This window comes from Jaculus jaculus, chromosome 8 (genome assembly GCF_020740685.1).
Source record: "Jaculus jaculus isolate mJacJac1 chromosome 8, mJacJac1.mat.Y.cur, whole genome shotgun sequence".
Classification (NCBI taxonomy): domain Eukaryota; kingdom Metazoa; phylum Chordata; class Mammalia; order Rodentia; family Dipodidae; genus Jaculus; species Jaculus jaculus.
In genome coordinates this window covers 139,824,531-139,850,809 of record NC_059109.1, presented here as the reverse complement: position 1 = coordinate 139,850,809, position 26,279 = coordinate 139,824,531, and the positions used below count along the sequence as shown (strand labels likewise).

The 26,279-nt window shown below is 52.1% G+C and overlaps 3 protein-coding genes across 6 annotated transcripts in view; 1 reads left to right on the top strand and 2 right to left on the bottom strand.

The window, feature by feature from the left end:
- Positions 1-6,920, bottom strand: part of Ss18l1 (SS18L1 subunit of BAF chromatin remodeling complex) — a 38,074-nt gene extending 31,154 nt beyond the window's left edge. Inside the window, exon 1 of one of the 2 annotated variants that reach the window (XM_045157398.1) lies at positions 6,784-6,920. In XM_045157398.1, the coding sequence (XP_045013333.1) occupies positions 6,784-6,852 (69 nt within the window). In that variant the 5' untranslated portion in view covers positions 6,853-6,920. Of the gene's footprint in view, positions 1-6,383; positions 6,404-6,783 lie in introns of those variants that run through there. The other variant, XM_045157399.1, reaches the window with a different exon arrangement.
- Positions 6,921-7,242: 322 nt separating this feature from the next.
- Positions 7,243-13,541, top strand: Psma7 (proteasome 20S subunit alpha 7). The gene is made up of 7 exons (XM_045156290.1): positions 7,243-7,398; positions 9,801-9,927; positions 10,785-10,909; positions 11,755-11,877; positions 12,327-12,446; positions 12,854-12,916; positions 13,323-13,541. Exons 1-7 carry the CDS (start codon positions 7,303-7,305, stop codon positions 13,416-13,418), a joined length of 750 nt encoding a protein of 249 aa, XP_045012225.1. The 5' UTR covers positions 7,243-7,302; the 3' UTR covers positions 13,419-13,541.
- An 873-nt stretch (positions 13,542-14,414) lies between these two features.
- Lsm14b (LSM family member 14B) lies at positions 14,415-25,913 on the bottom strand. 3 transcript variants are annotated; one of them, XM_045156287.1, is made up of 10 exons: positions 25,748-25,911; positions 24,101-24,264; positions 22,697-22,832; positions 21,341-21,457; positions 19,420-19,587; positions 19,114-19,191; positions 18,781-18,942; positions 17,764-17,914; positions 15,999-16,187; positions 14,415-15,492 (listed from the first exon to the last, which is right to left on the bottom strand). In XM_045156287.1, the coding sequence occupies exons 1-9, from the start codon at positions 25,872-25,874 to the stop codon at positions 16,016-16,018; spliced, it is 1,275 nt and encodes a 424-aa protein (XP_045012222.1). In that variant the 5' UTR covers positions 25,875-25,911; the 3' UTR covers positions 14,415-15,492; positions 15,999-16,015. The 3 variants fall into 3 exon arrangements, with proteins under 3 accessions (XP_045012222.1, XP_045012223.1, XP_045012224.1); XM_045156288.1 differs by lacking the exon at positions 19,114-19,191 and having other exon boundaries at positions 25,748-25,913; XM_045156289.1 differs by lacking the exon at positions 21,341-21,457 and having other exon boundaries at positions 25,748-25,912.
- Positions 25,914-26,279: the final 366 nt, after the last annotated feature.

Below are 26,279 nucleotides of genomic sequence, written 5' to 3'. Positions count from 1 at the left end.
AAGGTAATGAAATTATAACAATGTTTCAATTGGGGACAAAAATCAATTACACCCTAAACAGGAAAACATGGGGAGACTTTCAAAGGAGGGATGACACGAGGAGCCATCTTGTTGAAGGGACTTTTGTAGGACAAATGCCCTTGCTTCCTGAGGAACAATGACTTAACTGACTTCTGGAGCAATGACCTAACTGTGAAGAGATTTTCAGAGAAGTGATGATCTGAGAAGGCGTTGGGAAGTATAATGACCTACCCACCCCTGAGGGACACAGTCAGAGAATTGATGACTTAATTAGAAGACTTCTAGAGAAACCACGACCTAACCCTGAGGAGACCTGGGAAGAAGCAGTGATTTCATTCTGAAATTTCTGGATTCAAAAATGACCTAAGGAGGCTTTTAAAATTTTTTGTGTGATCTAGGTATAACGGCACATGTCTTTAATCCCAGCACTTGGGAGGCCAGAGGTAGGAGAATGGCTGAATTTGAGGCCAGCTTGGTACTACAGAGTGAGTTCCATGTCAGTGTGGGCTTGAGTGAGACCCTGCCTTGAAAAAACAAAACAAAATTGTGTATATGTGTGGTGTGCATGCATGTGTGTGTGCACAAGCATGCAGAGGCCACAGGACAACCTCACTGCTACTCTCAGTGGGCTGGCCACCTCTTTTTGAGTTAAGGTTCTCAATTAAGCTAGAGTACCTGGACAGTGAGCTCCAGGGACCCACCTCTCTCCCTTCCCAGTTATAGGTGTAACCACGACTGGCATTTATGTGGGTACAAACACAAGTTCTCATGCTTGTGAAGTGAGCACTTTACCAACTGAGCATTCTCCTCAGCCATAAGGAGACTTTTGATGACGCAAAGATCTAACCATGAGATTTCCAGAGTGGAGTAATGACTTAACCCTGAGGAGACTTCTGGAGGCATGGTGATCTAACCCTGAGGAGACTTCTGGAGGCACAGTGATCTAACCCTGAGGAGACTTCTGGAGGCATGATGATCCAACCATGAGGAGATTTCTGGAGGTATGATGATCTAACCCTGAGATTCTCTTGCTTGAGTTTCAAAATAGCCACACACGTACACACATAAATGTGTTTGGGGGGTGCTGGTTCCTGGCTTACAATCTCACATTTGGTACACATGTCTAACTAAAATACAAACAAAAAAAAAAAAAAAACCCTTTGCTGGAGCATAGTGGCACACACCTTTAATCCCAGCACTCGGGAGGCAGAGGTAGGAGGACTACCGAGAGCTCAAGGCCACTCTGATAATACAAAGTGAATTCCAGGTCAAACTGGGCTAGTGAGAGACCCTACTTCAAAAACAAAAACAATAACAGCAATAACAAAAAGTTTTTATTCGCACTTGTGTGTATGTGTATACATGGATATGTCAGAACCTTTTGCCACTGCAAACAAATGCCTACCCAGCTTCACATGGGCTTCCGGGGAAGTGACCTCGGCCAGCCTGCTTTGCAAGTACCTTTAAATGCTAGACCACCTTCCAGTTTTTAAGCCCAATTTTCCAAGACTTATCTAAGCACATGGTAAAATACAATGATGCTGACACAAGAGCAAACAGATTTTCACTTTCCTCATATGACACAGGTTTCACTTTCTGCCTGTGCTTCTCTGAATGCTTAGAAATGCAGGTTACCACAGCTCAGCACAACCACATCATCCTGCTGCCATGAGAATCTTCTCAGGTTACATTAACATCCAGGCTGTGGGGCTCAAGACAGGGCTCAGCAGTTTAAGGTGTTTGTGTGCAAAGCCTGGCAGTGCAGGTTCCATCCCCCAGTTCACACATCAGCCTGATGTACCAGGTGGTGCAAGCATCTGGAGTTCACTTGCGGTTACGAGAGGCCCTGGCACTCTCTCTCCCTCTGCTTGCAAATAGATAATAAATTATCAAAAATAAAAACCAGGGCTGGAGAGATGGCTTAGCGGTTAAGCGCTTGCCTGAGAAGCCTAAGGACCCCGGTTCGAGGCTCAATTCCCCAGGACCCACATTAGCCAGATGCACATGGGGGCACACGAGTCTGGAGGTCATTTGCAGTGGCTGGAGACCCTGGCATGCCCATTGTCTCTGTCTCCTTCTCTCTCAAATAAATAAATAAAAATAAACAAAAAAAATTTTTTTTTAAAAAAGAAAAGCTGGCAAAAGAGGCCTTAGCACAAAACCTGAAATGTTTACAAGAAGTTCCTCTCTCTCTCCTCTCAAATAATAAATAAATAAACATAACATTTAAAAATTAAAAAATAAAAAAAATAAAAAACCAGCCAGGCGTGGTGGTACACGCCTTTAATCCCAGCACTAGGGAGGCAGAGAGAGGTAGGAGGATCACTGTGAGTTCAAGGTCACCCTGAGACGACAGAGTGAATTCCAGGTCAGCCTGGACTAGTGTGAGACCCTACCTCGAAAAACCAAAAGAAATAAATAAAGAAATAAATAAAATAAAAACCAGGCTGTAATAAGCACATCGTGTCCTCGTGCCAGTAACGGCTTCTTCTTTACACGACTCTTGACTGGCAGTCTCCTAAGGTTTGCCAAGTGCCAGAGACAATTCTGGCCCTCTCCCTCCTGCTCAAGTGCCCCATCACAAGGGTAAAGACAATCAGTTACAACACTGGGCTCGCCGATCACTTCAGCCACAGTATAGCTTGTCAGGTCACATCACCTGCTTGCTGAAAGCAAGCAAACAAGCCCAGAAATCATACGCAGGAATCAGAGAATTTGAGCCCAGTAAGCCTAACGGGCCCTTCTTTACCTCCCTCAGGTCTGAGAATCGTATCTGTGCCCCTTTAACAGGCAGGCTAAGTGGGCCCTGCCCATGGTTCCTTCTGCACTGCACCCCCCAAGCTCTCTTCCTACCCCCATGCTGGCACCTTCTCAGCTGTTGGTTTTCTCTCTCCTTCACATGCCACAGGCTCAGAAGTCGGGCACCACATTTCCCCAGACTGCACGGGAATCAGAGGACAACAGCCCACCCCCCGAATTCCTTAGCTGCCAGCCACCCAGGGCTGCTGGTAGTCCTACCCACCTTTATTCAGCACCTGCTAGGGGTGACTATGGCTGGCCCTTCCCAATGCCCAAAGCTTGGAGATTTCTGGGAAGTGGCTCTGGGACTCCAAGTACAGAGACAGGTGCGGGGTGAGTCCACTGGCTCAGAAACCCAGGAACATGCCCGGGGCATAAAGAAAGAGCCACACCGGCAGCAGCTGTCCTCTCACTCACCCAGTCTCCACACAGCTGAGAAACCCCAGGGCCTATCCATACAGGAGGGGTGTTACAGGGAGGTGGGCAGCACTCAGTCCTGCTCCCAACACCGTCCCTCTTTAGGCTAGGGCAGACCAGAGACACCACTGGAGTGCTCAGTGGGGCACCCAGCCAGGCCTCACTGAGTAGATAGCATGGGCCTGCTGGTGCCCTCAGAAAACACCTGTCCCTGTTCCTCCTTGCCTGCCAGAGCACACTTCTCAGATCCAAAGGCCCTGCAGAGTGGCTCCTTTGCCTGACAGAAGGCAAAAAGAAGCAAAAGGGCTGCCCCTTCCCTGGTGGACCCCAGGACAGAGTAAGCGAACATCACTCCTGCCCATCCTAGAGGCAGAAATATACACCTGTGCTGGGCGGGGGGAGAGTGGGACCCCTGCTCAAGAGCAGATACCTGGAAGTCATTTACCACTGTAGGGACAGTTCTAACTTTCTAAAAGGCCAAGCTGACATCTCAACTGGATTGGTCATGTTCTCTGCTCCACATCTCAGGAAGGCACAGGGTGACTGCTGTCTGCTCAGCCCCCGAACACTCTTGCGCTGCCCACCCTCACCTAGGCTGGCTCCTTGCATGTGGGCACAGGTGCCCTGGGACCAGGCTGCCTGCGCACTCCTGGTCCAGGCGCCCTTTGCTGGCTTTGTCGTCTTGCCCATCCGAGCAGACACTCCTGCTCCCACAGAGCTACCCTTGTCAGCGTCCCACCTGTTCCTGAGAGCGCAGGGCAGGGGAGGGGGCCTTCCACCAGCAGACAGACACCTTCCCATGCTCTAGCTAAGGACACAAACACAGTAACCAAGACATATAACTTTTCCTGAGCAGTTACTGTGTACCAAATGGTAGGAAGCAGCCAGCATCCTCCTCATGTGCCCAGGAACGCAGCCATGAGCACCACTGCACAGACACAGGGTGGAGTACGTCAGGGTTGGTCCCGGGCCACTAGGGTCCGTGGGGTTACCACTCAGCAACAGCTCAAGGTCTCAGGCCCGGTCATGTCCCCGCTGTCCTCACCAACACCCAGCTCTCATCACATCTTCCCCATGCACTGGACTCAATCACCACAAGGCCACTGGCTCCGGGTCAAGCCAGCTCTTCTTCAGACCTTCTGCTCTTGGTCCCTGCTGCCTACACCGGCAGGCCATGTGCAGGGCTGCCCTTGGCCATACACAGCAGGGTTGCTGCCTGTGGCTTGCTCAAGTTTGCAGATTTCACTTCTGCTTTCCTGAAAAACCCCTCAACTAGCTGGGCGTGGTGGCGTACGCCTTTAATCCCAGCACTGGGTAGGCAGAGGTAAGAAGATCACCATGAATTCAAGGCCACCCTGAGATTCCACAGTGAATTCCAGGTCAGCCTGAGCTAGGCTGAGACCCTACCTCAAAAACAAACAAACAAACAAAAAAAAAAAAACCCTGAACTTTGCAAACTGATCAAATTAGGATAGGTGGGCACCTTGGATTAGGTGACAGTGAAACACACACAAGGATGCCTCAGAGGCTGCAGAAGCCACCAGAGCCCAAGAAGGCAGGGTGAGGCAGTCTCCCTGACACCTTGTCAACTGTAAATGAATGAATGAATAGTGGTTGTGGGCTGGGAAGACGAATGAGCCACTCAAATATGAGGGCTGGAATTACAATACCCAGTAAATGCTGAGTGGGTGCTGCGGCCCACTTGTAATCCAAGCATTTCAGCAAAAGCACCAGAAGCATACAGGGATCCCTGGAAGCAGCTGATCAGCCTGACTGGTTCACTGGCGAGCCTTTCTCAAAAAGGTAAGGGGTAGAGTGACCGAGGAAGACACCCAACATCAACATCTGGCCTCTACATGCATGCACACGCACTTGCACACACACAGGAAAAAGGCCCAATACCTTAATGCCAGGGCCAGTGTGGTGGCACGCGCCCTTACCCCAGTACTCAAGAGAATGAAGTGGGAGGATCACTGAGTTAAGAGGCCAGGCTGGGCAACAAAATGAATTCCAGGTCACCTTCCCATGCATTTAATCCTAGCACTCAGGAGGGCTGAGGGAGGTTGAGGCAGGAGAATCACTGTGAATTCAAGGTCAGCCTGGAGGGCTAGAAAGTGAGTCCCTGGTCGGCCTGGGCTACAGTGAAACCCTGCCTTGAAAAAAGAAAAAAAGCTTTACCAGGTCAAGGGCAGTTACTCCCTAAACTAAGGACTACCTCCAAGTGCCCACGGGAAGATTTTCTGTCCGGCATGCTAGGGCGCAGCCAGCAAACCTCCTTTTATTCTGATGTGATATTAGGGGCAGCTCTCCAACACACTCTTGTGCTCGGAGAGTCTGGGGAGCTTCAATGAAGAGCAAACAGGAACACAAATTTCTGGATAAATGAAGCCAAAGGTAGCTTTGGCAACAGTGACTGTCAGGCTCCAAAACCACACGGTCAGTACACCCTTGGGATTTCTACCACCTGCCTGGTGCTCAACCCTCTGAGTACTTCAGTCCCCAACTAATGGGCACAGTTACAGCAGACCCGGAGCCACCATGAGGGAACCCTGCCTAACTCTACCACTCAGCCTTCCCATGCCTCAGTTTCCTTTGTATATAAATTCGGAGAAGCATTAAATGAGAAAGATCTCTAAAGCCTTTCAAATGGAGCCTGGAACGCAGCGTTTATAAAGCCAACTAAAAAGCCGCATTACAAACCACACGCTCCGCTCCAATAATCTCCCCCGTTCAGAGCTGGCTGCAGTTCAAGCATCTGTGAAAAACCTCACATTCCTAAAGATTGGGACACTAAGGGCGATCATAACGCGGGGGGGGGGGGAGGAGAAAGGGAGCCCCAGGAGTCCCACAGCTCTCCAGGGAGAAGCGGTCACCAAGGCCCAGGAGTTCAGAAAGACGGTGCATATTGCTAGGATGTCCAGCAGCTACAGAAAATCAGCAACAACGGCAGTCTCCACGCTAAAACTTAGGGCTTTTGTTAAAGATGTGCCCAAGCCCATGCAAACGCCATCTCTAGAACACGGGGACCCGAGCGAACAGAGGCTGCCGGAGGAACCCGGGTCTCGGTGAGGGTAGCGGGCAGGCGGCGCGGGCTTGCGCAAGCACAGTGACCGGCGAGGGGCAGGGCCGCCCGGCCGGCTGCGTACCGAGAGCCCGAGATCCGGCCGCGGCAGCCGCGCGCACACCTCGGCGTCCCTTTGTACCCGGCGCGTGGGCACCTCCGGGCTGCGCCACTCGTCAAGTTGCGCTCGGACGCGCGGCCGTCGCCACCGAGGCTGTCAGCGGAGCGCGACGCGCCCCCGCCTCGGCCGGGCCCCGAGGGGCGGCGGGCCCGGGGCGGACCGCACGGCCGCGGCCCGCCGCGCGCTCCGGGGCTGGCACCTCCGGCTGCCGTCCGGCGCGGTCGCCCACCGCCGCGGGCAAAGTTGGCGCAGGATCTCCGGTGAGCGCCCGGGGCCGCCGTCGGGCTCTGGGCCGCGGGGCTGCGCCCGGCTTTGTTCACGCCCGGCCCCCGCCCGCAGCCCCGCGGCGCGCGGCCCGGCCCACCTTCTGGATGGTCTGCTGCGTGACCTCGCCCTTGCCTCTGGGCCGCGCGGACGCGAAGGCCACGGACATGGTGCGGGCGCCGGCTCGGCCCGGGATCGTCGGGGTTTATTCTCCGGCTGCGTCCCGCGGCCCGCGGCGCCCATTCTCCGCAGCGCGGGGGCGGGGGCGCGGGCGCGGGCGCGGGGGGCGCCGCGCCGTGGGCTCGTCCTCCCGCTCGCCGCCGCCGGGCGCCCGGGCCCGCCGCGCCCCCGCGCCGCGCGCCTCCGCCGCCCCGGGCCGGGTCCCGCGTGGGGTCCCCGGGCGCCCAGCCCGCGCTCCGCGCCCGGCCCGCCGCCGCCGCGCCGCCCCCCACGCCGGGCGCTGGTGGTTCCTCCCGCCCCGCCCCGCCCCGGCGCGACGCACGTCCTCCTGACGCCGGACGCCGGACGCCGCCGACGCGGGCTGCGTAGCGGGCGGGCGGGCGGCGCGGGCCGTGAGTGTGCGCTTTTGAGCGGCGGCGGCGGCGAGGCTCCCGCCGGCATGAGCTACGACCGCGCCATCACCGTCTTCTCGCCCGACGGTCACCTCTTCCAAGTGGAGTACGCGCAGGAGGCCGTCAAGAAGGGCTCGACGGCGGTGAGCCGGGCCGGGCGGGGAGCGGGGCGCGCGCCCGCCGCCTGGGCCCCGCACCCGCGCGCCTGTCTGCGCGGAGAAGGCGGGCGGGAAGGGGACGCGGGACCATGGGCCGCGTACAGCCGGCCGGCCGGCGCAGGACGGCGGCGGCGCCACGCTCGCTGGCGGGGTCGGCGGCCCTGGCGAGGGTATGCGGGCCACGGTGCCGGAGCCATCTTGGCCCGGTCCGCGCGGCGCCCCGGCGGAGGCCGCGGTCATCTGTCTCCCCGGCCGGGCCCTGGGTTTGCGTCGTGCACAAAGGGCGGCTCGGCCCGTCGGCCCTGCGCGGGTGACGGGCCGCTTCCGGGTCGGCCTGTCCCTCAGACCCTGGGTTCTTGTTCCCGGCGGGCCCCTGTCGACTATCCTGGGCTGTAGTTCAGGGACCTTAGCGACACTTGGGAAAGGTGGTGGCGTCTTCCGGACACACTCGCCTGGCTTTGCAGCGATGTGGGTGGGCAGAAAGCAGCACGCGTGATTCTGAGTCTTGAAGCGCCCCCATTTCCCGACTTTAATCACTTTGAAATTAATTAAGATCCCCCAAATCTGAAACACTCTCTGGCAGGGCCAGGTTCTGTAATCTCCACACTTCGGAAGCAAAGGCAGGAGAATCTCGATAGCTTCAAGGCCGGCCGTCAGTAAGACCAGGACCCAAAAGCGAAAGGAGTTTGCGGGGGCCCATCCCCAGTTACCCTCCTGCCAGCCACCTGCAGTTACCTGCTGCACCCACTTAGCTTCTCTGGGCCCTTGAGTCATACTGCAGGTTGTGAGAGTCGGCACAGGAGGCTTGTGAAAACTGAAACACTGCAACCTGGGCACTGTGGGCGGAGCTGCTCACTTGTACGGGACTGTGTAGAGATGTTCCTGGCAAGTAGAGGGTCAGGGCCAGGCACATTACTCATGCCAGCTACTGGGCTAGCACCCTCTATGCCAGGCATGTCTTATCTGGTTGGTCGTTCATTTGTTTTTGCTTCTTTTTTTGAAGAAATATTCATTTGAGAGAGTGAGAGCAAACGGCAGTGAGAATGGGCACACCAGGGCCTCTAGGCACTACAAACGAACTCCAGGTGCATGCACCACTCTGTGCATCTGGTTCTATGTGGATAACTGGGGTATTGAATCAGGGTCAACTGCCTTAACTGCTGAGCCAGCTCTTCAACCCTGTTTCTGCTTTTTTTCTTGATCCAAGGCTTATCTGACAGTTTGTCTTCTTAAATGTGTGTGTGCGCACGCGCGCATGTTGTAGGGGAACATTAGTCTCAAAGATACTTGCCTTAAGTGGTTCCTGGGGAGTTGAGTCCAGGCTGACAGGCTTTGTAAGTAAGTACCCAGCCATTTTTTTTTTCCCAGAGCTGGGTGTCCAAACATGCTAGTCCAGTGGTCTTCCACTGACCCAGTCCTTTCTGCTATTTTTTTAAAAAAATTTTTGTTTTTATTTATTTGAGAGTGACACAGAAAGGGGCAGATTTGAGAGAGAGAGAATGGGCGCGCCAGGACCTCCAGCCTCTGCAAACGAACTCCAGACGCGTGCGCCCCTTGTGCATCTGGCTCACGTGGGTCCTGGGGAATGGAGCCTCGAACCAGGTCCTTAGGCTTCACAGGCAAGCACTTAACCACTAAGCCATCTCTCCAGCCCTTTTTTGCTATTTTTAATAATAGCTGCATCCTTTTCTAGGATACTAGCCATAAACAGGGAAAAGATATTTACACATAGGAAGTGGTCCATCTGGTAGCAGAGACCCTTCCCCCAACACTGTATGCACTGGCCAAGTGGGCAGGAGAGTGAGAGCCATAGTGTGGCTGTGCACTAAGAGGTTCCTCAGTCCACCGGGTCTTGTGCAGGACTACTTGTTGAATGAAAACATTGACAGTGCCTGCCTTCCTAGGTTTAGTACATGTGTAACTGCCTCTGTGTTTTAAAGAAATGGGAAAGCCAGGCATAGTGGTGCACACCATTAGTAAGCCCAGCACTTGGGAGGCAGAGGTAGGAGGATGGCCGTGAGTTCTAAGCCACCCTGAGACTACATAGTGAATTCCAGGTTCGCCTGAGCTAGAGTAAGACCCTACCTTGAAAAAAATACGAGGGAAGGCATGGGATTGGACACCCCAGTCCTGATACTTGCACTAATCCACAAGAGTGGATCCATGTCCTTGGTGTGGTAACAGTGTGTGACACGTAGTGCAGGGCCGAGTGTAGGGATCACACAGTCTCGTGTGGCAGCTGTCCTAAGCCTTGTGTGGCCTGTGCTGATATCTGCCCTTATGCTGTGTGTTTGCTTAGCTGTCTCAGTTTGGTGTGCCAGGTTAAGCTCTCTCCTGCTTATGTAATTCTTGGACTCTAAAAAGTGACTTGTGCATTGTTGTTTAAGGTTGGTGTTCGAGGAAGGGACATTGTTGTTCTTGGTGTGGAAAAAAAATCAGTGGCCAAACTACAAGATGAAAGAACAGTGCGGAAGATCTGTGCTCTGGATGACAATGTCTGCATGGCCTTTGCAGGTACATGTTGGGCTGCCGGGTCTGCCATCTCCAGCGTCTGTGTGAGATAAGCGGAGCTTTGGTGGATGGTGGGGTGATTGTGGCACCTACCTGTACACTAGATGAATGGAAATCTTTCCCCCCCCCCCCCCCTGTTTTGGTTTTTCAAGGTAGAGTCTCACTAGCCCAGGCTGACCTCACTATGTAGTCTCAGGGTGGCCTCGAACTCACTGTGATCCTCCTACCTTTGCCTCCTGAGTGCTGGGATTAAAGGCGTCATGTGCCGCCACACCCGCCTGGAAATCCTTTCTAAGAAATGGATTTGGTACGAGAATAGGACTTCTCCACTGGGGTAGACCCAGCCCAGGCAACTGAGCCACAGGTATTTTTGGATCTGAGAGGCCAGTAGCCTCCCATGTGGCTCCCTCATTGACATTGGAGGGTACCTGTGGCATGAAGAATAGTGTCTCTCCTCTGCCTTCCCCAGCAGCCACAGTGCTCCCATCAGTAAGGCTTCCTTCTCTTCCTTCAGATCTCAGTTCACCCAAACAAAACTAGGGATTTTCTTGAGATTCCTGAGCACTCACTCAGCCAGCATGTTTAAAGAGGATGTGATACAGTCTGTCATAAACTGCGCTGACAAGCTTTCAGAGAGCAGTTTGTTTTGGAGTGTGACTATACAGTTTTTTGGGGGGGGAGGAGGGAAGGGGGCTTTCGAGGTAGGGTTTTACTTGCTAAGGCTGACCTGGAATTCTCAATGTAGTCTCAGGGTGGCCTCAAATTCACATTGGTCTTCCTACCTCTGCTTCCCGAGTGCTGGGATTAAAGGCATGGGCCACCACGCCTGGCTACCTTTTGTAATTCTTTACTCATTGCAGGCCTCACTGCAGATGCAAGGATAGTCATCAACAGGGCCCGGGTAGAGTGCCAGAGTCACCGGCTGACTGTGGAGGACCCAGTCACAGTGGAGTACATCACCCGCTACATCGCCAGTCTGAAGCAGGTGGGTGCTACACACTCACTTGGTCTTGGCAGGTGTGGCTGTTTTCTTGCGTGCATGTAACTTAAATCTAGCTTCTCCATTTTTTTTTTCTTTTTGTTTTTTGGAGGTATAAGGTCTCACTCTAGCCCAAGCTGACCTGGAATTTACTATGTAGCCTCAGGGTGCCCTCAGACTCACAGCAGTCCTCCCACCTCTGCCTCTTGAATGCTGGCATTAGAGGCATGTGCCACCATGCCAGGCAAGCTTCTATAGTTTGGTGGCACAGTTCTGATGCCATCTTCTGGCTTGGGACCATCCTAAATTTTTGTGTTTCTGGAAGGGTAATACTGGTTTTAATGTTATTTTTTAATAAACATTTTTACTTATTTGAAGTGGGGGCAAGAGAGGGAGAGGAAGAGAGTGGGTATGGGTGTTTGGGGTCTCTTGCAACTGCATAGGAACTCCAGGCATGTGCATCACTTCGTACATCTGGCTTTACGTGGGTACTAGGGAATCAAAACTGGGCTGACAGGCTTCTGCAAGCAAGCACATTTAACCACTGAACCATCTCTCTTAAGATGGAGTACTAGTATTACCTTGCTGTGCTGAACCACTTTTTGCCAAGCATTTGTCTGGGCTGACAGACATCTCCACTTCATAGTGTGCTGTTAGAGTCATTTGTAGCTTGGATGTGGCACTGACTTTCTGGTAGCCCCAGGTAAATTCTATACTGCAGTCCCTGTCTCTAGGACATCTAAGGATGAAAATGCAGAAAGGGAGGCTATTGAAAGCTGTCGGCAGGGGCCATTTGTTGTTGGAACTGTGGGTTGCGTGGAGTGGGCTTAGTGGCGGTCTCTTTCTTGCAGCGTTACACACAGAGCAACGGGCGCAGACCATTTGGCATCTCTGCCCTTATTGTGGGGTTTGACTTTGACGGCACTCCCAGGCTCTATCAGACAGACCCCTCAGGCACATACCATGCATGGAAGGTGAGTTCATGGCAAGACACAGGGACTTTGGGCTGCTGGAATGTACCGGGCTGACTGCCCTGTAAACTCCGTCCGTGACTGGTGACAACTTCTTAGCTCGGTTCTGCACCCATCACCTATTCTGTGACACTTCTACTAGTGAGCACAGACAGTTTACCTTTACTGTGGACAAATTATTACCTCATTTATTTGAAAAACAAATGAACTCCAGATGCATGCACCACCTTATGCATCTGGCTTACATGGGTACTAGAAATTTGAACCTGGGTCTTTAGACTTCACAGGCGCCTTAAACTGCTAAGCCATTTCTCCAGCCCAACAGCTGTTTAAATAGCCCTGTGCTGAAAAGAGCAGGGCCTGGGTCTACAGGAGCTCAGGTACTGCTGGAGAACCACTGGCAAGCTCTGGGTGTCACACATGGTGCTATGTGATCCCACGTCTGTTTTCAGGCCAATGCCATAGGCCGGGGGGCCAAGTCAGTACGTGAGTTCCTGGAGAAGAACTATACTGATGAAGCCATCGAGACAGATGACCTGACCATCAAGCTGGTGATCAAGGCACTCTTGGAAGTAAGTGTGTCTGGGAAAGATAAGCGTGATCTGTGCCACAGGCTGTCTTAAGTGCTGCTCCTCACAGAGCTCTGGGGAGGTGGTGTGGCTCTTGATTCTTTTACACGGTTGAGGCTAGGCCAAGGGTGGAGCATAAGAAACACCATCCTGGCCTTCCAGAGGCCTGTGGAAGGAAAGACCAGGGCTGACGGCTGCAAGATGAAGCAGGTGGAGCCAAAGGGAGCAGCCAGGCGATAAGTGCTGGCTGGAAGTGCCCACTGTGCAGAAAAGTCGCCTAGGCAGCTTGATGAGAGCATTGGGACAAAGTGCAGGTGTTCACACTCCTGTGTGGCAGTGTAGTTGGTGTGCATTGTCTGAGGTCCCTTTAAGACCAGCTTTGGTCTTGACAGTAGACCTCCTTTTTCAAGGTGGTCCAGTCTGGTGGCAAAAACATTGAACTTGCTGTCATGAGGCGAGATCAGCCCCTCAAGGTATGTGCCATACTGTTCTTAAGTTTATAATCTCCCTGCCTTGGCATCCCTAGTGCTGTAATTGTAGGTGTGCACCCCTCCCCCCAGTTGTTTCTTCACCAGAGTTCTGAGCCAGGAGTGAAAACCTTTCCTTGGCTTGATGTTTTCCTCTGAAGTAGAGAGCCTTGCCAGCCGCCCTTCCTGCTTTCGCTGTAGCTCCCTGTGAATGTCTAAACTTCCCTTCTGTAGCTGGAGATAGTGTCTGCATGCTCTCCCAGCACACTGAGGCTGCCAGTTGCAGCTCTGCTGACCAGATTGGTCAGTTGCCTAAAGCCTCTCCACAGCGGCTGTGAAGTTGCTGTCCTACCCCGAGGTGCTGGTACCATGTGGACAGTTGTTTAACCTTGTACTTGTTTCTTTGGGGCAGATTCTAAATCCTGAAGAAATTGAGAAATATGTTGCTGAGATTGAAAAAGAAAAAGAAGAAAATGAAAAGAAGAAACAGAAGAAAGCAGCATCATGATGAAATAAGATTGGAGCAGCTTTTAACGTCAATCATGAACCAGTTGTGGTGACATGTAGGCCTTCCTTCCCATCCTCTTGCCCATCCCTGAGTGCCCAATAAACATCCCCATTTTTTATCCTTTTCTTGTGAAAACTATTATTTAGGTGCAGCTGGCAGTTCAGGTGGGCTCTTCCCCATTTCTCACACGTGAGTGCCTGCGTTCCTTGTTGGCAGGCCCCAAGCCAATGGAAGGCAGGTAGGCGGGTCTACAGAATTCCAGCAACTGACAGGCCAGACCCAGGGTGGTCCTTTTGTGGTACACAGTGAGCAGTCCTTCAGGTTTCAGTCATGTCTTTCCGGCCAGGAAGGGGAGTTCCTCCAGGCTTCAATCTCGTGAACACCCCATACTGCCCCTGCCTCAGCTTCTCCAGCCCTCACCCTTTACACCAGTCTTGTTAAAAGGAGGCTTAGACCAGCATCAAGTGTGTGATTGATAAAATGACTAACAAGGTTAGTAGTCACAGGTGGTACACTATGACTTAATGTTTAGATTCTTAGCAGGATCACCAGTGTCATGCTGGCTTAGACTGCAGGCTATGACCACCTGCACTTAGCACATGAACTAAAAGTTTACTGGTCAAGGACAGGGGCATTTGTCACCATCCCCAGTCTGCCTGTCTCCTGAAGGCTCTTACCCTAGAGTCTGCCGCCATAGAAAGATAATGGATGAAACACTGACCATTTACATGTGCTTGATGGCCCTCAAGAGGACTCTAAGCATCACCTGCAGAGTCACAATAGAGCAGGCTGCTTCTATTCAGTCTAGACAGGGTGTTCCTCCCAGCAGGGCAGTGGACACCCATCAGCAGCAGCAAAGTCACCTCCTTTCTGGAGTACATAGAGCCCACATCTTCCCCTCCTTCCAGCCCCAAATCCTACTAGCCCAAGTGTGGTCCAGGCATGGTAAGAGCCTGTCTCTGGGCCCACATGGACATAACACACATGACAAGGGCAGAATTTGAAAATTTGCATGTTTATTTAGAGCTTACATTACCCTGACAGAGTAGCCCCAATGCTATGTTCTATTCTCAGCCATGACATCCTACAAAAATAAATCCAAGCTTTTACAGTGTGACTTCAATACAGAACTAACGCCTTTTACAGCTATTTGAAGGGAATTTAGTTATCAAGGTGCTTATTTTCAACAAAAATGCCCTGTCAATCAGAAGATGCATGCTTATACTTAAAGTCAGACCCATTTTTACTCATGCAACAAATTTATATTCCCACCCTCCCTCATCACCTCTAAAATAAACACAGAACTATTTACAATTGAGGAAAGAAGGTCAAGTGACCCCCCCCCCACAAAAAAAAAGACTGGCTCATTTCCAAGTGTATGAGAACCCTTGTGTTCAGTCAAACACTGACTGCCCTGGGCTGGAGGCTGCAGGGACAGGACAGAGGGTCAGGGGCAGGCTACCTGGCCTTGGACCTGAAGCCTTGCTGCTTAAGTAACCCAGGCTCCATATGACCTGACAGTATTCAGGACACTGTCCATGACTTTACCCATAGTCAGCCCCCCCCCCCAAGTCACTGGTTCCTTACATAACATGATCCATGGGACACCCACCCACCCCACATACCTCAGACCCACCCTTAGTAGTAGGGAGCCAGGCCAGATAGGCTGAAGAATGATGCATTTGGCCACCACATGTGCCAAATAAGGTTTGGTTCCATTTTAAAAGTCACAGCTGTCATTTTAAAAAAAAAAAAAAAAGAAAAAGAAACAAACAGTCATAAAGTAAGGATAGAGCCTTCCTTATAGAAACCTTTTTGCAAAATACCAAAAACCTTAGAATTAGGCTGTGTGCAACCAAGAAGGAAATGTAGGTCAAGAGACTAACTACAAATGCTTCCCCAAAACAAGTGGTTCTAACCTAGACCATGTCCAAGCTCAGTTAAGTCCAAAACACAAGTAGCAGTGTGGGGAGTTTTCCAGACTTGGTCAACAGGACCCATGTCTCCTGTGAGTATGGCATTCCTATGTCATATGTCGTCACTGATGAACATCGCCTGCTGCTTCCGCAGGAGCCTGCAAGAGAGGAAGTCACCAGGCACTGCTGCCTGCAGAGGACTGGGGATACTTCCCCCACACACACACACACACTGGCCAGGCTGCCCACTCTTATCACCTCGGGGACCAGGAGGCAGCTAGAGGCAGGATGTCCTGGCTCCTCCAGGTCCTATATGGTACTGTACAGGGATGCTCTAGCCAGATCAAGAGTGCATGCAAGTCGGGTGAGGCCTTGCTAACAATAGTCTCCTGCTTAATACTGACAGGGCTGTGATGTTCTTGCTTGCAGAACAAAAGCCAGGCCCCAGGCCCCAGATGGTTGACTGCACTGCAGTCTTCATCTCAGATGAGAGGCAGGGGCCTGGGTCCAACACCAAAGGCCCAAGTCAGGGCCTGACCCAAAGCTCCTAAAGAGCTAACTGATTCTGGGTCAATACTCTCTGTGTCCTGCATGCCCTTATTTCTGTCTTGGGTCACCAGTCCTACCAACTCCAAGCCAAGGATCCAGAAGCCTCCCCACTCACCTAGGTTATATGTACCCTTACACACGACCAGTTCCAGCTCGATGGGATGTTGGGTTGCGCCGGGTTGTCCCATTGCCCCTGCCTCCTCGGAATCCACCACGGGAACTACGGCCACGAAGAAACCTCCCTGATACCCCAAAGGTCTCGGTGTTAAGCTTCCTCTCTTCAGCCCATGTTGTCCTTCTGGAACTAAACCAAACAAGGTTGAGTTCTGACTGCTATGGGCAACAACATGAAATAGGTTTCATCCTCAGAGAGCCAAGAAAGAGGAATGGACTTCTACTGCAGCCATTGCAGAGGTGGGGATACAATCAGGCCTAGAGCTGGAGGCTAACAATGCACAGCTCTGGGAGATGTCAGACAATACAATGGGTGACCAAGGAAGCACTGAGCTTGCAAGGCAAGGAGAGGAGTGCTAGGAAAACCAGGCACACTGTAAACCATAAAACACAGAGCCCTCTAGACTGGGTTTCTCCTAAGTGGAGCCAGATCCCATGAATGTGTTTGCTTTGGGGGGAGGTGGGAAGATGACAACAGTACCAATGTGCTCTGCTGCCCCAACATGCAGAGACGGGGCTCCCGTGTCCAAATTGTGTGCCCAAGTGTTTCCACTGGGTGGTCTAGGCAACTGATCCCTGAGCTTGCTGCACACATTAAAAAAAAAAAAAAAAAACTTTATCCTTCAGCTATCCAAGACCCTGACAGTCATCTTGGACTTCCCATACACACACTGTCAACCTCATCCTGTTAGCATTACCACAAAACAAACTCAAGCCATTCCTGCTCCAAGACACTTTGATTCGTTCAAGCCACCTACCCACCTTCAGACACTCTCCCAAGATGCTGTACAGGGTCATCCTGTTATCCTGAATGACTACCCCTCAGCTCAGAACACACCATCATCATCACCCTGCCCACCCGACTCAGCCCCACAGCACAGCAGAGCTTGGCTCCATCTGGAAATAGTCCCTGCCCCACTCCCGCAGTTGCTGCCGAAACCCGACCACGTCACTCCTCTCTACAGCTGGGCCTCCCCGGTGAGTCCTTCCCTCATTTTCTATGTTCTGGCCAAGTCTCTAGCTGTGCAGACTGCCAAGCAGTCTAGGGTGCTCATTCACCATGCTAAAGATCAACACACACTGTGGGCACAGGCTGTCAGCACCTGGAAGGCCTACATCTTGGTCAGAATGTTCTACCTGTTGCCTCAGATAGAAAGGATCTTAGGTGGGCTGGAGAGATGGCTTAGTGGTTAAGTGCTTGCCTGTGAAACCTAAGGACCCCGGTTCGAGGCTCGGTTCCCCAGGACCCACGTTAGCCAGATGCACAAGGGGGCGCACGCATCTGGAGTTTGTTTGCAGTGGCTGAAGGCCCTGGCGCGCCCATTCTCAATCTCTATCTCTTTCTCTCTGTCACTCTCAAATAAATAAATAAAAAATGAACAAAAAAAGAAAGAAAGAAAGAAAGAATCTTAGGTCACTCAGGCCAGCAGGCAGGCCAGGCAAAAACAAAACAAGTTAGAATGGCGCACTCTTGATTGTAGCCTAGTAGGGGGAGAAGGTGCAGGGCTGGGCTTCAGGAGTCCCTATTAGGATGGGTGATAGCCAGAGGCTTACAGTGTCACATCTGAAATTCTTGTTCCCACTGTGTAGAAATGTTAAGATCCCAGAACATGCCCTGATCATGTAGCTCCAAGTTTGATCTTCACCTCAGTCATGAGCTTCTGGGACTCACAGAACAGCCACCCTTTTCTTCACTCAGGCCTTACCTGGTTTTGAGTTCAGAAGAGATGTTGTCAAAGAAGGACTTGGATTTGTCATAGTAGCAGTTGGGCCCCAGGAGGTCTTCCTCAGCAGGAGTCTCATCATTCTGGGTCATTATAGTGGAGTCCTTTTCTTCCCCTATCTCAGCTTTGTCATCTATAAAAGCAAGTACAAGGAGGAGGATACTTAATAGGTTGATATTGTATTTATGTAATTACAATGATTGCAATGGGGAGGTAATATGATGGAGAATAGAATTTCAAATGGGAAAGTGTGGGGGTGGGGAGGGAGGGAATTACCATGGGATATATTTTATAATCATGGAAAATGTTAATAAAAATTAAAAAAAAAAAAAAAAAAAAGCAAGTACAAAAGTGCAGAAGCAGACACCAAACCCAGGTGGTCTCCCCCAAAGGTCTACTTCCTGTCTTCAGGCCCAGAAGTGACCTATGTCTCATGCCAACACAATCCCTTCTTCTCTTCATGTAAAAATCACAACAGGGCTGGAGAGATGGCTTAGTGGTTAAGGTGCTTGCCTGCAAAGCCAAAGGATCCTGGTTCGACTCTCTGGGACCCACATAAGCCAGATGCACAAGGGGGCACATGCATCTAAAGTTCAATTGCAGTGGCTGGAGACCCTGGAGTGCCCATTCTCTCTCTTAAATAAGCAAATTAAATAAATAAATAAATCACAACAGGCCAGATATGGTGGCACATGCCTTTAATCACAGCACTTGGGAGGCAGAAGTAGAAGGATCACTGTGAGGTCAAGGCCACCCTGAGACTACATAGTGAATTCCAGGACAGCCTGGGCTAAAGTGAGACCCTTTCTCCAAAAAAACACAATAAAGTCACAACAGTTTCACAGAACCACTCAGTATCTCATCTCATTAGCTCCTCAGATACTCATTTCCAAACTAGTTAGCACCTCAGCTGGCTCCACGGACACCCTAGTTGTCCTCATATACTTTAGGAATTCTCTTGAGTGAAAACTTTCAATATGAAAATTCTTATTTTCAGACCTTTAAAATTCAGTTTCTTCTTAAATTCTTTATCAAGCTCCTCTCGGTTGAATTGGGCATTTGCACTCTCAAAGTCAAAGTCTCCTTCAAACTTAATTGTGTTTTCCTTAACATTCGTGGGACGGCTTTGCCCTCTGGATCGATTCCTTGTCCGCCGGTTCCCTGATTGGAGAAAGGACAGCCACGGCTGAAGTCAGTCACCACCCAGTTTCCAGCTGATAGGCGCTCTGTAGACTAGGGGGAAGGGACACTGCACAGTGAAGCACCCCTCAGTCCCATCACCCGAGGAAGGCCAAGCAAAGCATAGGATGATGCTCACGGCTGCAGGGTTACCTGACCGCCTCCGTGGAGGTCTTCTGTTCTCATCATTCACCTGCCCTTGAGTGTGCCCAGGTGCCGACTGGACTACATCTAAGGTGCAAAGGGGAAAGTGAGGCAAAGCTCGCACAGAAGCAGAGCCCAGCCACCAGAGCAAGTCCACTACCGCAGAGCCATGGCATGGGGCCGAGAGGCCCATAGGCCTGCCCGGCCAAAGTATGTGGGGCTTAGGATGGGGTGTTAATGCTTAAAAACTAGCCCAGTGAATAGTGCACCACTTTTGTAACACAAAGCAAACTGCAGGGGAATCTGTTCAAGTACCGCTGGCAGTCTTGCTGCTTGGCTGGGCCTGGCGACCATTTAGCTGTGTTCCGGAAGTGCCCTTGCTGGGTAACAACTTCTTGGCATTCAAGTTATCAACAGAACCAGTCTGGACAGCCTGCTCCACCATGGGGCTCTTGCCGACTGGGGTAGATGGAAAGCCAGCTCCTGAGTTGAAAGGGAGGAAGGTTTAAAACGATAAAGGAAAGCTTTCTATTTCCAGCCACTTCTCTTCTGGCTGGCACTTGAGGTGGAGGAGGGTAACTGCCTAGAGGTTTGAACCCAGGACAGATCCTCCCCCCACCCCCCCAAAAAAAAAGGAAAGAAAGAAAGGCCTAGTCATAGGTTGGGTCCAAGGCCAGTTCATGTTTAACAGCTCCAAAATTTGAGGAAACTGTAAGGAGGGGAGTCACTATGCCTACTAATGGGTACCTCCCCAGAGGCTTATGAATGGCTTCTCCAAACAAGCTCTAACCAACCCTGAAGGAGTCCATAGCCCTGAGATGAATTCTGGATCCAAGAATGCTACATTCTGGTTCATACTGAGACCCAAGTCTGGGATCTTCCAGATCAGAAGCATCTAACATTTTGACAATGTCTTCATTTACAAATGGGTTGGGCCTCATTCATTGCTATCCATGGGATACAAGTTGGATCCTCCTATTCTTTGTATAAAGTGCAGTGGTCAGACTATTTAACAGTCCCTCGAGAGTAAAGGATCCTTGCAAATAAGGGTGTGATCCATGTGGCCTTGGTGAGGAGCTATGCCTCCAGAACTGCATGGGATTCATCTCCAAAACTGAGGCTCAGTGGGAGTCCCAAAACAGATCCTATGTGCTGTCTACTCTCACCTGTCCCAGGCCATTAGCCATGGGAATTAACTAAGTCCTTGAGCCTGGATGGAAATGGACTAAGATTTGAGACAGGAAAAAAAGTCCTGACCATGGGTAACAGAACCTGGAGAAATTGAAAGAGAAATTTTTGCAACTGGGTCAGAGAAGCACTTCCAGGGCAGGTGTCCATAACATCCTCTCTGACAGGAACACGGACCACTTCTCAGGTCTATTATTTCGGCAAGATCATCCCTCAGAGGAAAAGGAGGCAGTCACATAAATGGATAGGGCAAGAATCTTGGGCTCATGTACTGTTTATAAAACCAAACCAGCTAACATAATTCTGCCCTATGGGCAGATTTAAGTAAGTGGTCCTAAGGACAATGAAAGCATCTAATAATGCAGTAGTTCTCAGGTGGGAAAAGATTAGATTAGGACTGCTCTAACTCAGACAATGAACCCTGCAGGACTTGGAAAGCAATGTACAAACAGATCAATACTCATACATCCTTGAGGCCTCAAAAGAGGCTCATGCTGTGGCAATGGACAGGGCGTGGTGTGTGAAGCACAGGCACAAGCGTCAGTGTGAGAATGTTAAGAAAGCCAAAATGTCCAATAGGAGCTGCGCTCTCGGCAGCGAGGTGGTAGACACCAGCACTGACCAGCTAGCCCTCAGGACAGTACTGCTTACGTAGGCAAACATCCAGGGATTGTCATGCAAGTAGAAGAGTGACAGACATGCCACATCTGAGCCACTTAGGAAAGTTCCATTGCAGGAATAGAGAACATGTTTAGGACCAAGCAAATCCCAGGGAAACAGCTCTGTAGTTTCCCATGCAGCAGCTAGGGGCATGTCAGACCCTGAACCCAAGCAGAGTGAAGAGAGCACTCCAATGACTCACAAACCCTTCTTTAGAAACCCTGATAATGAATCAGGCCACATGCTGAATCAAACAGAAACAGGGTCCCTGGTCCCTGGGCCTAGTGCACAATCTGCTCTGGTCTTGCCATCCTGGCTCTGTTTTACCCCCTGGCTCTCAGAATGGTCTGCAAGACAGCATGCAGTTAGTTCTCCAAACTGCTGTTACCCTTGGAAGTGAGCTGAGGTGGCTCTGAGGACATGTCAAGCTCTGAAACGGGCTGTGGAGATGGAGAAGAACTAGGGCTGGAAGCAGCGGCTGAGGCTGGAGGGCTTACCAACTTCTCTACAGAAGGCAAAGGGGAGAAGAGCAGAGAGCACACAAGTCAGTCAGGACAGCCGTGTCTGGCAAGCTTGGAAAGAGCCAAGCACTTTCTTGTCCAAACTTATTTTAGAAACAGCCAGGCTAAGAGGCTACCCAACACACACAACAAACAAGTGATCCACAGAATTGGTTTGGGCCTAATTAGCACTCCCTGCCTTTGCTGCCTCATGCTGAAGTCTGAGGCAGAGTGGGGTGGTCGACAAACCAACTCTATGTTCTAAGCACAGCTATAGAACTATGTCCAGGTCAAGGACAAGGACGATCTCTCAACACAGACTAGATCCTTGCTCTAGTCTAGTCAACCTTGGTGGAGACCATTTTTGTGCAGGGCACTTACAGTAGAATAATAAGGATGTAAGTTACAGGGTCTTAGATGTGCCAACAGCTAGACCTCATCCATAAAACCTACAACAGCATTTCTTGTTAGAGGCAGATGTACCAAGACTTTGGACACTTCAGATATTTGTGTTATGTTTGCCAGATGCACATGTGTGTGGTCAGAGGATAGTGTCATTCCTCAGGAACATGGCCAAACTTTTTTTTTTTAATTCTTTAGACGGAGTCTCCTGCTAGCCTTGAACTCAAATAGGATAAACTGGAGGGCTAGCAAGCCCCAAGGATCTACCAGTCTCCACCTCCCAAACACTGGGACTACAAGCATGCATCACCATGCCTGACTTTTTTTTTCTTTTTCTTTCTTTTTTGTTTTTTTTTGTTTTTCGAGGTAGGGTCTCACTCTAGCCCAGGCTGACCTGGAATTCACTATGGAGTCTGAGGGTGGCCTCGAACTTATGGCAATCCTCCTACCTCTGCCTCCCGAGTGCTGGGATTAAAGGCGTGCGCCACCACGCCCGGCATGCCTGACTTTTTAAGTGTGACTCCTAGATAATGTGAATCCTGGAGTTCAAACTTAGGTTCTGCATGCTTGCAAGGCAAGCAATTTACTGTCTTCCCAATCCTAGATATGTTTTGATTTGAGTCGTCTGGTGTAAAGCCCGGGTAGCTGCCTCTTAGTCTCTGCTGACAGTCAAGTAAACGTTCTAACAAGCTAAAGCTGCACTGGGTAGTTCATTGAGTGGCCCGACAGGTAACTGGTATGGGAACTGAACAAGACATGAGGATGTGTCCCACCCTCAGGATCTATGGTTCTACCTGGTAATCATGAGGAATGGTAGCTAAGCACACAGAATGGTCACTCACCTAGACCTAAGGAGGCGGCATACTGCTGGCTGAGCAGGGAGCTGGCTGCCAGCTGGCCGTAGGGCGGCATCCCTCTGAAGGGGCTGTAAGGCACATGTGGCTGGAAGGGCGAGGCGGAGGCAGAGCCCAGGGAGGACTGAACAATGAGACACACACAGAGGTGAGAGCAGTGCAAGGCCATCCAGTCACCCTGCCGGTCTGTACACTGGGCACTTGCTCAAACAGGAAGAGGGCACCTGCTCTGTAAGACTGCACTCCTGATATGCACAACAGTCCTGGAGGAGTTTTCATTATGGCCTAAACTGCCTTTTCCCCAACATTTCATTCCTAGCTGCATGAACTTCCAACCCCATTAAAACACTAATATCTCTCCTCTGCCAATGCCAGTCTGACCTTCCTACAGGAAGAAATGCCACCCTCAGTTGGAAGTACACTGCCCTGCAGAGGTGTAGGTGTGGGGCCAGGAACTACATGTGCCTCCCCAAACATCCATCTTCTTCTCCCACCCCATCCTTTTTCTCTATGACCCCCACATATCTAGAAGCATGGTTTTTCCTAAGTCCCTCATTTGACTGCATCCTCCCAACTTCTCAGGCCTATTTCAGTTACTTTCTTTTGAAAACCCTGAGTATCCCTTCTAGTCTTCAAAAGTCTACTTGGGCTGCTTCAAGTGCCCTGGAAGCCCACCCCACATGCTCCCATCTGGCAGGTATATCCCCACCTCAGAACCCAGAGCAATCTAAACCTCAGAGGAGCCAACTAAGGCCTAAATTTGCAAAAGAGGGACTAGAGAGACAGCTGAACAGTTAAAGGCACCTACTTACAGAACCAGGGGGCCAGTGTTTGATTCCCCAGTACCCACATAAAGCTAGATACACAAAGGGGCACATGCAACTGGAGTTCATTTACAGTGACAGGAGGCCCTGGTGCATCCATATTCCTAACCTGCCCCCCAAACAAATAAACTTCTTTAAAAAAAAATTTACAAAAGAAAACAATGAGCTGGGACAGCCTGGTAATCCTGGGCCATAACCTAGCAGACAGCCAAGTGGCTTAAGACCTCCAAGTTAGTGCCCAAGCACTGAAATGTAACAGCTGGATACAGGCAATGAACACTGTTAAGCATCTCATGACACGCACCATGCCACTCAGGGTATGACTTCTATGTCCTGGGCACCTGAGGTCTAGAAAGATCGGCACCAGCAACCCCTGAACACCACAGCAAGTCATAGGCCTCTTTCCTGAGGAGTCTTGCTATACACCACTACTCAGTGCATGCTGCATGAATGAACACTTTACATGGGAAGAGAAACTGCCCAAATAGAAACATGGCCAGTGTTACTAAGCAGAAGACGCCAGGTTCCGCCTCTGAAATGGTCCACTCAGCTACTGCAACACACTTACCTGAACGATAGCAGGATCCTGAGGGAGGGTGTGCTGAGCTTTCGGAGGCTCACACACAGTGATATCCTTGATATCACTTCCCCGGAAAATGATGTACTCATAAATTTCCTCTCTTGGGGGAGCAGGTCTATCTGTGGGACGGTCTTCAGTACCAAAGGACCTCACTTAAAAGGTTAAGAAAAAGAAGTGGGGGTAAGTTGTTGTTCTGTGCCAAGTCTGTTCCAGCAATCTAACGTTATGGCTTCTGAGCACCCTCCCTAACACAGAACAGTCTACAATTCAACAGCTGTCCAATCTCCAGGCAAGGAATCAGTTGAAGCCTGCAAGAGTTTGAAGTCACAAGGATGACAAGGAAATTTTCACAGGCTTCTCCTGGTTTCACGAAGTTCCCCATTCTCCAGCACACGTGCAGAGCGCTCTGCAAAATCTGCCTCCTCACATCTGACTTTGCGGATGGGCCAACCATTGCGCTTGAACCTCACTAAACGCTTCAGCTGGGAAGATCGTTTTCTTAGGCAAGTACCAGTAAGCTGTAAGTTGCCCTAACCCTTGTCACACACCCCGCTTTTGGGTAGCTGCTGCAGAAAAAACGGGAAAAGGAAGTCCCAGAAGTTGGACCCCCAAATGCTAGCTACTTAGTAAGGAAATCCTGAGCCCATGGGACCACCGTGGTGTCTAAATCCCCTACCCACAAGATTGTAGGAACGCTACCATCTCTCTTTAGGAGGGCTCCTGGCTTGAAGTAGGTTAGGTACCCGGCTCCATCTAGTAGAAGCGCAACTCCCGAGGACAGGAGCCTACTCTGAGCCTCAGTTTGTCCAATTGGGGCTCTCAGGTCGAAAGCGATACGCTATGGAGCTCAAGTGAACACAAAGCCTTGGAATCCTGAGCTCTCCTGCAGTGCCGCAGTCCGAGTACCAGGCTTCAAAAGCAGCAGCCCCCAGCGCTCGGGATGACCGTCTCCAGGCCGCAGTGCTCTCTCTGGCCTTGGCACACTGGCCTCTCCTACCCTCGCCCCCTCCGTCGGGACCCGCAGGAGTTCAGGGGCGGGCTCAGCACCCACCCAGGGCTGCAGACAGCAGCAGGAGAGAGGGAAAGCGCGCCCCATCTTCGCGGAGGACGGAGACAAAGAAGCCCCGGGGGCCTCACGCTGTCGGCCCTGGCGCTCCGACTCCGGACTTCCTCTAACCCCATGCCCACCCCCCCCCCGAAGGCCGCCAGCGCCCACGGGCGTGGGTCACAAAAGACAGCCAGGTCGGGATGTCCGGACAAGGGCGGGAAGAGTTCAGAGTTGGGCAGCCCCGGGTTAACCGACGTCTATCTCGGCAGGGGCTCCAGCAGGACGCCCCGGCGACCCACCTAACGGGTCCCATTGCCCACCCCGCCCGCCGGGGAGCCCCGGGCCACCCGTCGCCGCGCAGGGGACACCCCGCGGCTGGGGAGGAGCGGCAGCTGGAGGGAGCCCCGCCCCCGGGCCTTTGCCGCCCGCCCGTCCGCGCCGCCCCCGCGGGAGCGGGGAAGACCATTGTGCGGGCCGGGGCGGGGGCGCCCCGAGGAGGAGCCCGCGGGCTAGGAACCCGGCCAGCGGCGTCCAGGCTGTTGGGGCGGCGGTTGGGCGCGCGGCGGCGGCGGCGCGCGCGCTGCTACCTTTGGCGAGAGCCACGGTGGAATTGTCGGTGTCGATGGTGTAGAGGATGCCCTCGTAGCGGATCTGCGCCTTGGAGATGAGGCTGATCTTGCTACCCAGATACGGGGTGCCCGACGAGCCGCTCATGGCGGCGGCCGGGGCGCGCTGGGCGCGGGGAACCAGCGCCGGGCCCCGCCCGCTCCGCCGCCGCGCGGCCGCCCGGCAGCCCGCTCCGGCGCAGCTCCGCGCAGCCTCCGCCGAGGCGCCTCCTGCCTGCCGCGCCCTAAGGGCCTGCGGGCCGCGAGCGAGCGAGCTAGCGAGAGACCGAACGGAGCGGAGCCCGCAGCCGGGGCTCTGAGGGGAGCGGGGGAGGAGCGGCGCCGCAGCCACATCCGGGGCCTCGCGCCGCCACGCACCGCCCCCCGTAGCTCTCCACCCATTGGCTCACTGCGCCCGCCGCCCTTTAAATATGGCCGCACGGCTGGCAGGAGGCGGGGCCGCGCCTGCGCACCTGCGGGCAAGTGACCTGCCTCTGAGACTTTTCTACCGCTG

Coding starts and splice junctions, on each gene's coding strand:
- Psma7 (XM_045156290.1), top strand. CDS start 7,303: ATGAGCTACGACCGCGCCATCACCGTCTTCTCGCCCGACGGTCACCTC. Junction 7,399..9,800: donor TCAAGAAGGGCTCGACGGCG/GTGAGCCGGGCC, acceptor TTGTTGTTTAAG/GTTGGTGTTCGAGGAAGGGA. Junction 12,447..12,853: donor TGATCAAGGCACTCTTGGAA/GTAAGTGTGTCT, acceptor TCCTTTTTCAAG/GTGGTCCAGTCTGGTGGCAA.
- Lsm14b (XM_045156287.1), bottom strand. CDS start 25,874: ATGAGCGGCTCGTCGGGCACCCCGTATCTGGGTAGCAAGATCAGCCTC. Junction 22,833..24,100: donor AGGATCCTGCTATCGTTCAG/GTAAGTGTGTTG, acceptor CTCATTGTTCAG/TCCTCCCTGGGCTCTGCCTC. Junction 16,188..17,763: donor TCTTCTGAACTCAAAACCAG/GTAAGGCCTGAG, acceptor TGTTTGGTTTAG/TTCCAGAAGGACAACATGGG.